Source organism: Pimephales promelas, chromosome 21, assembly GCF_988280905.1.
Source record: "Pimephales promelas chromosome 21, fPimPro1.hap1.1, whole genome shotgun sequence".
Classification (NCBI taxonomy): domain Eukaryota; kingdom Metazoa; phylum Chordata; class Actinopteri; order Cypriniformes; family Leuciscidae; genus Pimephales; species Pimephales promelas.
This window is the reverse complement of record NC_142789.1, coordinates 19,313,795-19,328,422: the sequence shown is the minus strand read 5'-3', so window position 1 is coordinate 19,328,422 and position 14,628 is coordinate 19,313,795. Positions and strand designations below refer to the sequence as shown.

Sequence of the window (14,628 nt, the reverse complement as noted above, 5' to 3'; positions counted from 1 at the left end):
CCACTTCGTGTATACAGGCGGTGCCATCTTTGGAAAACAGTCCAAAGATTTAAATAATGTTAATAATGATGTAAATAATGATTCCAACTAGATCATGCAGAGAAAAAAACTAAAACATTTAGCATCTCACTTTTGAGAAACCTAAAGGAGAAAAGAAAACTGTCTCAAGGTAAAAGAACCACACATGTATTACTAGACAAAGACAAACTCTCAGCTCTCTGTATTCTTGTATAAATGATTCATTGCACTACATTATCACAGGTAGATCTTTCATCGCCTGTCATGTGCATGCCTAAACACATGCAACTCATATATTAAAACAGACCTCTGCTGGGGGGTAATAGTGTCATGCATTAAGAGCTGCCGAGATGCACCAGGAAAACCGAAAACAACAAAGAAACACCAATCAGATCTTAAAAACCATTAACTTAGCACTGAGGTCCATCTTTAATTTCATGTAATATCCATGGACCTTGTTGTAAACCGTTTTACAGATAGGCTGGTAAATCGAAATATACTTTGTCCCCATACAAAACATGTTTTACAACCAGGCTCCATGATACTATCCATTTTCATAGGTCATAAAAATGCTTTTACCAACAGCATATATCCTCTCTATAAAAAAAAGAAGCATGGATGTTTCATAAAAAAAATGTTTAAGTAGTATGATATTACCAGATGACACGGTTCTGTGCATGCACAGTGACAACTGGAAAATCATGGTCGTTTAGTTATTTATCTTTAGATTCAACAAGGCGCATTCAGGATATCTTGCTCTTCCCAATCAAATACACTCTCTCTCTGCACCAGCAAGAGTTCAGGGAATAATGAGAATGGGTTTTTGATTTAATCGATCAGCCTTCACACTCACAGTTTCACCAGCTTTTCACCTCCAAGAGTGGAAAAAGAACCCATATTTCACATTGACAGAATATTACCCATTTGAAGAATATGTCGAAAACGAATGAATTAATAAACAAATAAATAGGACTATTAGTCAATGACTTACATGACATGCAGATTAATCAAATTAATAACATAATATTTTTTTCTGTATTTTGCAACATTTTGACTATAGTTATAAAAATAAAATAACTACAGTTGGGACACAAAATCATGAATTATGATAGAATGACAAGAAAATCGTGAAAGAATACGAGTTAGTTAAACCATTATGCGTCTAATGCTTTCGTTCATTTATCAATACTAAAGGAGAAGGACATGTATTAATCGATTAAAGTCAAAAACACAAGGCAAGAAATGCTTTAGTTCATGACTAAGGTCCAAATGCAGGTGAAATTAATGCAGCTCTTTCCATACCTTTCCTTTTCAAGAGACCTTCATTGGACCAACACGATGGAAAACACCCAAGAATAAAAAAAAAATTATTAAGAGAGAAAAAATAATGAATAAAACAAAACATTTGTGTCATCAAAGAGGCACTTAAAAGAAAAATAAGAGGAAAAAGAAAAGGATGCAGTGAACATAATTATAAACAGCCTTCAGCAAATAATCTGTTGTTAGCTTTTGATTCATTTTCGAGATGAGGCATCCCACCACTGAATGCAGATTACTGACGAAACCCAAGGTCTCTGATCTCCAGCAGACTCTCCTCTCAGACTGTAGGAAATGCATTATAAATTCGGAAAAGTCTGAAAAATCATACATTTTGCTAGCCTTGCATGCAAATTTACATTAAACCGAGTTCCCTCTGAACAAAGCAAAATTATTTTCATGTTTCATGCATGTTTCTGTGCATTTGATCTTGGTCACCCTGTCGCTGAATTTTGTTTACTGCGCTTTCCATTGAACGACATTTCAAGGGTGTTAAACCATTGAAGAAATTACCTTGGGTCCCTTCTGACAAACTAATTTAACCTTGATATCGCAGTACTGGCTTTTAAGGTTTAAAACTTTACTTGTAAAATCTTTACAATAAAAACCAATGAATCGTGATTATTATTTTTATAATAAAGACACTAATTTATTTTAAGAGGGAATAAAATGTTTCAGTACTTGACATTTTATTTCAGGCCAAAGCTTTTAATACATATTCCAATTCACTCTCTGAGATAAACAGCTTTATATGAAGCATTCAATAAGTGCACTGTTGTAAGTGGTGCAAGGTGATAACCAGGCACAATGTGACAAGTTTGCTGTCTTTTAAAAGCACAAATGCCACCAGTCTAGTTTCCAGCATGGAGAAAAAAAAAAGAACGTAATTGAAACTTTTTATCACAGAATTATGAACATGTTTCTTGCAATTGCGAGTTTGTATCTCACAATTCTTCGACTTTTTTCTCTCAGAATTGTGAGTAAATAAAAGTGTTTAATATTGATAAACTCGAGTTTATCTCGCAATCCTGACTTTTGTCTCAGAACTGTGATATAAACTTGCAATTGTGAGTAATAAAGTCAGAAAGGCAAAAAAAAAGTAATTGCGAACTGCCTTTTTTCCCTGAATTGCAAGTTTATATTAAAGGGATACTCCGCTTTTTTTGGAAATAGGCTAATTTTGCAACTCCCCCAGAGTTTAAACAGTTGGGTTTTACCGTTTTCGAATCCATTCAGCTGAAATTCAGATATTTGGACTGTTAGTGATAGTCTTCTAAATATCAGAAAATCGGCTGAATGGATTCGAAAACGGTAAAACCCAACTGTTTAACTCTGAGAGAGTTGTAAAATGAGCCTATTTCTAAAAAAAGTGGAGTATCCCTTTAAGCAAGTCAGACAGTATACAGTAACTCACAATTGCAAGTTTATATCTCACAATCCTGAGAAAAAAGTCAGGTTTGCGAGATGTAAACTTGAGTTTATAAATGAAGAGTTCAGATGCAAAAGCCTCTAAGTGCCATTTGAAATTTTCTTCTAAAATGATCATTTTTATCAAGCTTGTATATTTGAGTTCAGTAAATTCACTTAAATGGCAATGAAGATTACCTATTAATTGTTATTCAAGTGAAATTACTGAACTTAAACATACAAGCTTGATAAAAATGGTCATTTTAGAAGAAAATTTCAAATGGCACTTAGAGGCTTTTGCAACTGAACTCTTCAAATATTAAAGTCTAGTTTTATAAAATTCTAGTTTCAGAAATACTTTTTTTCTCAGAATTTTGAGATATAAAGTAGCAATTGTGAGTTATTAAGTCATAAATAGCCTATGTGATAAAAAGTCACTATTATCTTTTTCAATCCGTGGCAGAAACAGGCTTCTATAGCAAGATGCCACAGAATCACAGCCAATCCAAAAACATCCTGTCACTAGCCGCACCTAACTGAAAAACTAAGCTGGCTTATCACATTGTGTTTGGTTAGCACACTTGTATTAACTTCCAAAAAAAAAAAAAAAAAAAATCGCTGGATTACATCCAAAATAGACGGACCAAGGAGTTTAACACCTTTGAAGAGCTCAAACCCTGATCAGACAGCAGCTTTAGTCCCTGTTCTGCCATCCACATGTAGGCTAACCAATGACATGCTCAGGCTGAGATGATGTGCTGAAACCAAATACCTGTTCTCGTTCCTTAACAACCCAGCCGCCAATTTGAAAGAGGAGGGGGAAGAAAAGGGTTCATCATTCACACGTTAGATGGAGAGAGAAGTTAGTATTGCCGCTGCGTAAAGCTTAACATAACCTAGATCTTAGCATTACTAAGCTAATCAGTTAGAACGCTGGTCTCTGATCTGCTTAAAAATAATAGCTTTGAGAAAAGGCAAACCATTTAATATCACGTAACTAGCTGTTAGTCATGAAACTGCTGAAACACAAGTGGTTTTTATTAAAAATGATATAGCCCAAAATGTTGGCGCGTGTCTTGCAATTAGTGGTTTAGAGGATTACACTGAACCAACCTATTAATCCATGGTACACGTCTACAGATATGTCTTGTATTCAGCTTTGGTGCAGTGTTGGAGAAGCTATGTTTAGCTTGCTAAGCTAATCAAGCTACATTTTTTCGAGCTAACAAACGTTAAAAATGACTAGCTAACTACAATGTTAAAGCTATTTATATTATCCAAATGAAAAAATGTTAAGTTTGAAGTGTTGCTTGCTATACAGCACTTTCCCAACACTGCATAAGTAACATGATAACTATTAGCTTATCGACCTTGAGATATTAGCTCTTCAGATATTTAATGTGTTGCCAGAGACCCTCACTGACACTTCCCTTTACTCTCTGTACCCAGGTTGTACACACCAAGTTGACTTATACAACAAAACCTTCAAAACAAACTAAGCATGACAGATAGAAAAAGGTTTGTTTGTTTGTTAAGGGTTCACATCGCCTTAAATGCCAGCTGATCCAAACTAAAGCAATGACGCACCAATGTTGTTTTAATTAACTAAATCTAAACCGATTAAATAGTTAAATAGTTTTCATTAATTAAAATGCTGCTAAAATCAAATAAATATACATTAAGCAATTAAATGAAATAAAATTCAGTTCTACTGAAATAAAGGTAAATAGGAATGAAAATAATAGGAAGGAAATAATACTATAGAACAGCTGGATGTTGGTGTTTGTTGGGGCAGTGTGAACTCCTTCAGAGTAGCACACTGATTTTTTTTTCCTGCCACGATGGGACTGCAGGGTGTGAAGTTATGAGATCTGTGTGGTTTAGAGAGTAGAGGTAGAACTGTACAGGAAGGACTCTTTTATAGTATGTTGGTGTGGATGGTGATAAAAAGCACACTAGAGAGTTTTTAACTGCATGGCAACTGCAGTTTCCTGTGAATTTGTTGCATTGGTTTTCAGCTGGTGGTCAGTGAACAGACACATTTAACATCAGCAAGCTTATTTTCTGTTTAAGTAAAGCAAAAGCCTCATTAACAAATGTTCTGGGGGTGTTTAAGTAATAATGTTATTTAGTATTTGTTGGGTTTAAGTGGTTAGTTGTTATATTTGTTTAAAATGAGAGACATTTTCTCCCTCTGCAGGGTGAGAACTATGTTCAGGACCTGTAACATGTAAAACAAAGTGTTTCATCAACAGGTTCAACATTATAAATAGCAGAACCTGAATAGACATTTCTCTTTATGGTAAAAGTGATAGAAAGTGAAAACTTACTGATAGTCAAATGATCCATCTTGGTCTTTATGGTCAACAGGATCCAAGGGGAGGTCTTTCTTCTCTCTCACTGATAAAAACAAAAACAGCAGTACAGTTAAACCAACAGTAGACAGATCATTTACATATAGCAGGTAACACTTTACAATAAAGTTTATTTTTTTCACATTGACATGAACTAACAATGAGCAGTACCATTTCTTACAGTCTTTACTAATCTGTTAATGTTAGTTAATAAAAATACAGTCTTAACTAATGTAAACAAACTGAGCTTTTGATTTTTATAATGTATTAGTAAACATTGAAATTAATAAATGCTGTAGAATTATTGTTAATCCATAGTTCATGTTAGCTAAAGTACTTAACACTTGTAAAGTGTTACCATGTGCCATAAAGGTAATTAATGTTAACAGAAATGTCCATAGTTTAAAAAAAGTACAACAACATTAATATTTGACGGTTTTATTTTAAGTTTTTGATCATCATCCAAAATAAAATAAAATAAATAACCCACCAGTCAACCCTGGTTTAATATATTCCAATGGTTTATGGAAAGTGATCACAAGTGCGTTGCGTATTTGCTGGATTTTACCTGGGTATTTTCCTCCACGACTCCTCTTGATGAAACAAACAATGAGCAGAATGAGAACCAATAAAGCGACGGCACACATCAGCCCAATGAACCAGCCCTGAGTAGCGATGTCTTCCTGCTCCATGTAGGCTGTTAACAAGCAAACACACAGAGGAGGGCAGAAGAAACAGAGGTACAGAAGAAAATGTTTAAGTTTCGTAACATTATACCCATAAGAAGAATGGCAGAAATCAACTCTCACAGATCATCTTACACATCAAGAACCTTGTTCTCTTCCTGTATGATTCATCGAGTCAGTAGAAAAGCTGAACACAGTAACAGCAAATGGAGACCCTAATAAATCTCACTGACTTTTCAGCAACATGGTAGGAGTCAGTTGACAGCCATTCTTTATCAAAAACACATTAGCGGTGAGAGAATCTGGATTTGAATTACCCATCCTGATAATAACATCAGAGCACAGGGCGCTCTCCATAAAGAGTTATCTGATGAAAACGGAAACCCAAAGCCAGCAGCTTGGTTTAACCACATCATCAAATACTCTCATTTTCACTCTTTTTAAAATCTGCATCTTGTAAAACATTAGTAGAGGGTGGACTAACTGCATGTGTTTTTCCTGTTCTCTATTGAAAGGTTTTTCGATATACACTACCGTTCAAAGGTTTGGGGTTGGTAAGATTTCCAAGGTTGCACTTATTTGATCAAAAATAGAGTAAAGATGTTTACTATATTATTGTGAAGTATTAATACAATTAAAATGATCAGTTTTCTATTTTAATATATATATATATATATATATATATATATATATATATAATATTTGTATTATTTATTTTTGTGATGGCAAACCTGAATTTTGAAATTTTTCAATGTTGAAAACAGTAATGCTTAATATTTTTGTGAATACCATAATTTTTCATGATTCTTTAATTAATACAAAAGAGCAGCATTTATTTGAAATAGACATGTCTTGCAAAATTATTAAAATCTTTAATGTCACTTTTGATCAATATTATTCCTCTTTCCGGAATGAAATTATTAAATTATCTCTCTGTAAAAAAAAAAAAAAAAAAAAATCATTCTGACCCCAAACTTTTGAACTATAGAGTACCCTATACCATCTTACGGTATGTGCTTCTCGAACACTTCCTTTAAAAACAAAGGGCATTAATAGAGAAAGTGCTATAATTTAATATGATATAATAAATATATATATTAAAAAAAAAACACCTAAAATGGCCTGATAGTGCCATTTTTTGTGTGGAAAACACAGAGGAATCTAACAGTGAGAGGAACAAACAATAAAGCTGATGGATTATTATGAGCTCAATCTTCTATATCCGAAAAACATAGAGCAAACATCCCACCCAAAATGATATTTACACGGCTCAAGGATCCTTATCATCATGATGATCAATATATTATTGAGCTTGTTCCTACAGAAAATGCTGAGAGATTTCGTCTCGCTCACACCACCCGAGGCACATACGTTTTCTAGTGCTTCTAAAGCTTTGAAAAATAATCTGCAAAGATAAACTCATAAAATGGCTTACCGAGCATTAACTACTATTTGTTGATGACATTTAGGGCCCTAGCATAAATGCGGCGCCAGGCGTGACGCAAGTTAATTTTGGCTAGTTTCAGCCTGACGCAGTTATCATTTTTCACATTCTGCAAATGCAAATAGCAAATGCATTTGCGCCCATGGGCGTGCTGGTCTGAAAATTAGGTGTGTTCGGGCGTATTTGTTGGCGCGTTGCTATTTTGAGCCAACTGAAATTACTGAGCCATTAACCAACTGAAACCTGGTTTTAAGTCAATGGCGCAATGGTTTTATTTTGGTACTTAAAGAGCGTTTTAGTAATATGCGCCTACAGAAGGGTCCACAACGCGCATACACGTTTGTCCCATAGATGGTGCAACCTCGCGCACGAGCAGATCCGTTTCCTTGCTAGAGAAGCGTTCAGTTTGTCCGCTTCCAAATTCGGCCACATATTTCGTGAATCCACCATGATGCAAGCGCAACTGGCTTTTACAGGGAATGGGATATGAGACTCTGATTGGTTTATTGCACGTTACGCAAAAAACACCCATTACTCATTAAGAGAATAGAGGCAACCCTTTCATACAGTACCATGCACTAGGCGCGCTGACCATTTTTCCTGCCATTAGCAAAACTAAGCAAAAGTGAATTCTTAGTGTGCTTGCGCCACAGTAACCCATTGGTAAACATGAGTCATGACACAATACAGTTTGTTGTAGTTTTTCTACTGCAGAACTTAACATGTTGAAGCCTTTCTCCCTCCCTTGTGTCTTAGCTACCCCTCACCTCTGCCTGTCTCGAACGTGACAAAGTCGCTGCTGATGGAGTGGTGCTCATGGGAATAGACCCGCAACCGATACTTGGCCCCGGCCACCAGCCCAGCCAGCTTAATGAAAGGCTGCTGGTTTACTTGTATGCTTTTCATCGACCCATTACCTTCAAGGAGAGACACAAGAGAGGTGTCCATAAAACCGAGCCTATCAAGCTTAATGGCCAAAACTAAGCACACAACACTGGCCTCTTCCACAAGATAGCAGGTCATGTTCGTTAACTGAGGAAATGTGCTGCATCCCTTCCACTCTTAAGAGAGAACGTATGAAAATGATATTTTAAACTTGCTGGGAGCAAAAATACTGGAATATCTTGGCTCAGCACACATCAAAGTCTGGCACTGGTGTTTTAGGGGCATAATTTGCTTTAGTGATGCCTGTTAAAAGCTTTGATGTGAAGTTGCTGCTTACTATCCCACACTGGATTGCTATAATGAACTCCGGTCTAGAGTGGAGGGAGGTGCACCTTGTCTCAATTATCTATATAGACCATCTCATCACTGAGGAAGCTGAGAAGTGGAGGGACAAATCCCAAAGGAATTGTCAAGAGGTGGATGTAATGTTCCAATGAGGTTCCACGATGTTCGTAAGGAACCATCATGGGTTGGCATGAGTTTGATGCAAAACCCTGCATATCAAAATGTGGCCATATACAACAGCCTTTAAAGCAAGCAGCCATTGGATTATATCTGCATAGCAAAATTCAATTATAGTGTCTGAAAGTGCAGACCTGGAGGTGAAAGAGCAACTAGCTGGAAAGAAAGAACTTATCCATTTTAGACAATTCCCATCTATTCATCCATACCAAAAAAAAAGAAAAAAGAAAAAGAAAAAGCTTTTAGTCACTTGTTTTGAAGCTTTATTTTTCATTGCAATGCTTGCAAAGCTGTGTGTATTACACCAACATTCTGGTTAGGGTTTGCTCTGCTAATAATGTAAAACTATGTTTTGTAGAAACAGTACATACTGAATTTTGACTGGCCAACTTAGATATATTTAACCATGAAAATCATGTTTAAATATTTGCTTAGCATGGCTAAGCAAAATAATTTGAATTTACACTAGGGATACAGTTAACAAATCTGACTAATATTCTGGCCAATAAATAAAGGGCCGACATTAAAACTGTATAGAGTATTTCAGTATGATAAATCAATATTTATTCTGAGATAATGCTAAAGATGACATTTAACATTTAAATGAGTGTTTTTTTTATAAATAAAAATAGCATTAGATGATGCTATAAATGTAATCTAATAGTAAAAATTGAAAATTCTGAATGCACAATTAAATATCCAATACTGACCAATACCAACAGATAAGAGAAGATATGTGGTACTATATCATGCATCCTTATTTGTAACCTCGCAAGAACTCTATGTTTATCTAATTCTTCAATAGCTTGATAAAGGTGCCTATTGTCTTTCAAATCCAAGCCATTCCCTAACTCTGTAAGCTACGTGGAATTTAAATGATATGTATTCCCATATTACATGCACAAAATTGGCTGATAACCCTTCATCATGTCACGATGTCCTGCTTTAAGATCAACAAAACATCTCATATGGGCTGAGAAGCTGCTACAGCTCATCTCAGACCTTAAGACATCATCAGACACCATGCCTCACACTGACTGCATGCAGCTGCCACAATCTTGACATGGTGAGATGATGAGAAAGAGGAAGAAAGAAGAGGGAGTGATATACAGTATAATGGTATGGTGAGTGTACATGGGAAGCACTTTTGGAGAATGTGTGGTCCTGGTGTAATATAATCCCATAATAATGCAGTATTCATTGGTGTAAAAAAGTAGTCCAAAGCTGTGATGCACCTCTTGGATGAAACACAGATTGATTCAGTTACATTTACACCTGCTTGTTGGGGTATTGCACCAGCACTTACTGCACAACATGTTTCAAGGTTAAATACTGCATGTTACTCTGAATCTCCCCTTGAGGAGACCTAAGGTTGGAAACATTAAACTAATTTCTGAAACCTTTCCACCAAAGATGAAAAAAGAAGCCAAAGGGGCATCAATCAGATATGGCAGGCTTGCTGGCATAATCATGGGATGGGGCAATGGTGGCCAATATGAACAATAAGCCAAGCACTTTTGGGCAGCCAGACAACAAGCGCTGCTGGGAAGCCAATAGGAAACGGTGGAATGAGCAATCACATCTGATGAGGCAAACAGATAGCTCAAGGACGAAAGAGCAAGCGAGAGAGAGAGCAAGAAAATGAGTGAGAGAGAGAGAGAGAGAGACTTTTGTAGAGGAATATACACTTGTCCAAACACTAGTTACGTATTGCATGTCTCTTTCCGGCTTAAACATGCACAGGCACAACAGAACAGTGATGTAGTATGAAGAAATCATGTTTTTTTTTTTTTTTAATTCACCAGTGTAATTAAAAAAACTGAAAATTAAAACGGCTCAAGAGAGTCTATGAACTGAATAAAAAAGAAAAAAATATTTGTCTTGGTTTCCAGTAAAAAATATAAAAAATAAATAAATAAAATAATGAATCCTAAAAATACATTTTCATAGAAAGCTAAATATAATATAAATTATAAAATAATAATAAAGTATACTATATTGAACTGATTTTTACTTACTATATTGAAGATAATTTTTTTCCCTTTTATTTTAGCCTAAATCAAATAACTTTACACCTAATTTAAATAAATAAATAAATAAATAAATAAATAAATATATACTGGTAAAAAAGACATAACTGCTAAAATATTGCAGAGTTAATAAGAGTGGACTGTAGGGTGCCTTAAAGTCACCAGTTTACTGACCAAAACTCTCTGTGGCCCAATTAGAGTCAAATAAACAGGTCTTGGTTGTCTCTTTTTAAGTCTCAGGGCATCTCTCCCCCTCATAGATTTAGTCAAATCTCTCCCTGTTCTTAGCCACCAGAGAGAAAAAGAGCTTTCTAAAGGGAACATGCATGACTGCTGATGACACAAAGGAGAATGCAATATATTGCAGACATGATATTATTCAGTAACATGTTTGAGGACAGCTTCAGTTCGGTGTTAAAACACATTTTAACTTAACAAGCTATATAAGCACTGTGGGAAAAGAACATTACAGAGATTCACAGCAAGAAAGATATCATAAATGTTGAACAATTCAAATAACATTTACAATACCTCCCTTTCAAATAAACCTGAGCTCCCTGTAATGTTTATTGTGATGTTCTGTAAATTCGCCATAACATGAGGCCCAATTAAACATTACAAGAAGATGATTTGGGTCACCAGTAGGCTCAATAAAATCTAGCTTTCCCTTTATAAGCTCTCGGTAGGTGTATCTGGCTCTTACTGTCCAGTGTGTACTCTAGCACAAACTTGCTGCTGTCAACGGAGAAGTTGTGCTTCCAGCTGACGTTAGCATAGTCATTGTTAGCATCCACGGTCAGATTCCAGATCTTTACATTCGGGGCTATGCAGAACAGGTAGGAGAGGAGTACACTTAAATATTTTGAGATACAGACACTGGTTAGGTTACATATACTTAATCTTAAAGACCCCATGAAACCTAAATTAGATTTCTTGTATCTTTTTGTTCATGTTCGATTACTTAGCTTTGAGGTCATCTACTGTATATGCAAGTATAGTTGACAAAGCATTTAGCAGATAGCTACAGTATATAGACATTTAGAGTGTAGAGACTTTCTAGATCCATTGAGAAAACGTACTACACATATGGTTATCATCCTGTACAATTTTTTGTCTAATAAAATGCTCTCTAGAATTCCCTCTTAAGTCGCAATCACATTAGCAAAACTTGGACTTCCAATTATCAATAGAGTAGCGATGCGTAAAGCACCACATACGAACTACGTTTTTTTATGGTACAGTACATTTTTAACTTGAATTCTATGCAAAATCTGGGTGGGGTAATTTTTTGTCCCTCACAAAATTCCACATTGTGCGGATTCCTATTGAGAGGATTGCATTTCACACAACAACCCAAACCTGATGTACTTCAAGGGAAATTGGAGAACAAACTGTTAGTACATCCCTATAGGTCGTGTGTCCACCAAAACGTTTTTCCATGCGCCTTGCGTACGTTTTCAATTGTTTTCAATGGGAGCGCCGCGGTTTTTAAACGCCATGAGCGTAATGAGGCGCTAAGCGTTTTTTTTTTCACGCTGAAGCGCCGAGCGTCCAGCGTTTTTTTACTGGTCGCTGAGAGTTGTCATTACCGTCATTTTTTGTTGTGTTGGGTTGCAGTACGCAGCTGTCAGGGTTCTGTGACTTCGATCTGGTTTATTCTTGGTTTAGTGTTAGAGTTTTGTGTTTTTAATTGGCTGAGTGTTTTTGCCTCATCCCTTCACCCACACCTTACAGAGGCACATATTTGAATATTTATCTAAACACGGTTTTCAGCAGCGTGGGTGGCGTCAGAAGGTTCAAAACTGTACATCATTGCTCAAACTTTTTACCTTTTTTTTACCTTTAAACTTTGCCTTGAGTATATCAGGCTTTTATACGAATAAATAAATATAGCTATATCCCACCTAAATGTGCTGTAAATTACTGTCACTAAATACCTCACTTAGCAAAAAAACATTTCATGGGGTCTTTAAAACCTTAGCTAGAAAACATTATTTGCTAATATGTGTGATATGATTTTACCAAATATCTCATAGCTCAGTGATCAACATCATGCATTTAATTTTCTAATGCAACTAGACTATTTGTAAAGCAAATGTCAATACTAATTCTGAGTAATCTGAGTGTTGTGTGTCTGTGAGAGCACAGGGTGAACATCAATCATGCCCCTGTCCTAAATGGTCAACTAACTGAGTCAAACATACATAATAAATGTCAAACACACTAATTTCATCTACTTTGTCTGTACTGTGGGCTTTTCCAATGCACATTGTGTCATTATGAGATACCCAGCATTTTCCAATCCACTGTTTTAGGAGACATGGGCCGGACAGGAAGAAGTGTGGTGGAAGCTGTTGTGGTGGTGGTGGTAGTAGTTGTAGTAGTTGTGGTTGTAGTAGTAGTTGTTGTAGTGGTAGTAGTGGTGGAAGTGGTAATAGGTTTGGGCGGAGCAGCAGTTGTAGGGGCTGGTGTGGCTGGTTCTGGGGTAAGTATTGCTGGGATTGGATCAGTGGAGAGGGGAGGGGGAGGAGGAGGAGTTTCGAAGTTCAAGGCATCTGTAAAGTTAACGGCTGAGAGGAAGACCAGAGAGAGACGTTATGTGGAGGTCCCAGGGTTCAGCACAAGAAAGACAAAGAGATGTGAGAAAAGACAAACAAGAATGAGTTAATCAAATGGAATTCCCACAATTCCCTTTTCCAAAACTATTTTTTGTGAAAGAGAGGCTATGTTCCGAATGGAATACTGGCATACTGCATTCAGTATGATCTATTGTATTCTATTTCTACCTGCTATTTTTAATATCTACTGTAATTTGAACTCTGTGACACACACACACACGCATTTTGGTCAAATAAATGCAGCCGTGGCAAGCATAAACAACTTTTTCAGGTAGAGTTTACAGTATATGTATTTACAAACATACATAAGAATTACTAGATCTAGGTATTCCAGTAAAAAATAGTATATGTGGCATAATAGTATGCTATTCTGAACATAGCCAGTATAAAAATATTTTGGTCATGGCAGACATCTAAATACCATGCGTATGTATAACCAGAATGATGTCATGCCTCAAAAGATTATTATCATCTTTAAGACACCATTATTTTGTAATGCTTACATCGATTGTTTAGCTTCTGTAGTACATTCTCAAATATTAGCTTGTAGTACACATACAGAAATGGTGCAACAACTTTGTGATATTTGTGAGCATGAATGTCGGCACGTCATGCCGCTGAGAAATACTGCAGAGGTTGCACAGAGGGTATCTAAAAATTGATTGTTGTGCACCACCAAGGGGAAATATAGGGTCACTACAAACCTCAGTGCTAAAGCTGAGCTATAGGGACAACTGCAAAATGCTGCAGTGTTCTCAGATCTTGGCATTTTCAAACAATGAAATATAAAATCATATCTGCTAAGACTTATACTTATTAACTTGTAGTGCTGTCAGCACATTAAATGTACATTTCACCCAAAAATGAAAATTCTGTCATCACAAAAGACGATGTTTTAAACAATGTGGGTAACTAACCACACAGTTGATGGGCCCCATTGACTTCCATAGTATGGAAAAATAAATACTATGGAAGTCAATGGGACCTATTGACTGTTTGGATGCCGACATGCTTTTGTGTTCAGCAGAAGAAAGAAACTCATACAGGTTCAGAACAACTTGAGGGCGAGTAAATGATGACATAATTTCCATTTTTGGGTGAACTACCCCGTTGAGAGAAGATGGGTGGAAATCAATTAGAACGCACAGTGGATAGAATCATAACCGGTAGATAGTGATTCATAATGAAAAAAATAAGAATTATTGTACATCTTTGCTTTTACCTCACCAAAAACCACCTCCATAACAAAAACTACAAGCAGTTTACAAACTCAACTAAAAAAGTAAGAGCAATCCGTACTATACTGGGAAGGTAAAGCCATGTCAGAGAGCCCCGGAACACTTGGTG

General features: G+C 36.1%; 1 protein-coding gene across 12 annotated transcripts in view; it reads right to left on the bottom strand.

The window, feature by feature from the left end:
• The window catches only part of nfasca (neurofascin homolog (chicken) a), an 81,820-nt gene that overhangs the window by 4,938 nt on the left and 62,254 nt on the right, over positions 1 to 14,628 (bottom strand). For 9 of the 12 annotated variants that reach the window (XM_089125076.1, XM_089125077.1, XM_089125078.1 and 6 more), the window contains 5 exons: positions 12,952 to 13,233; positions 11,367 to 11,486; positions 7,994 to 8,143; positions 5,665 to 5,793; positions 5,073 to 5,142 (listed from right to left, as the gene is read on the bottom strand). In XM_089125076.1, coding sequence (XP_088981202.1) covers positions 5,073 to 5,142; positions 5,665 to 5,793; positions 7,994 to 8,143; positions 11,367 to 11,486; positions 12,952 to 13,233 — 751 coding nt within the window. The remainder of the gene's footprint in view (positions 1 to 5,072; positions 5,143 to 5,664; positions 5,794 to 7,993; positions 8,144 to 11,366; positions 11,487 to 12,951; positions 13,234 to 14,628) is intronic. The other 3 variants (XM_089125080.1, XM_089125081.1, XM_089125079.1) reach the window with 2 other exon arrangements.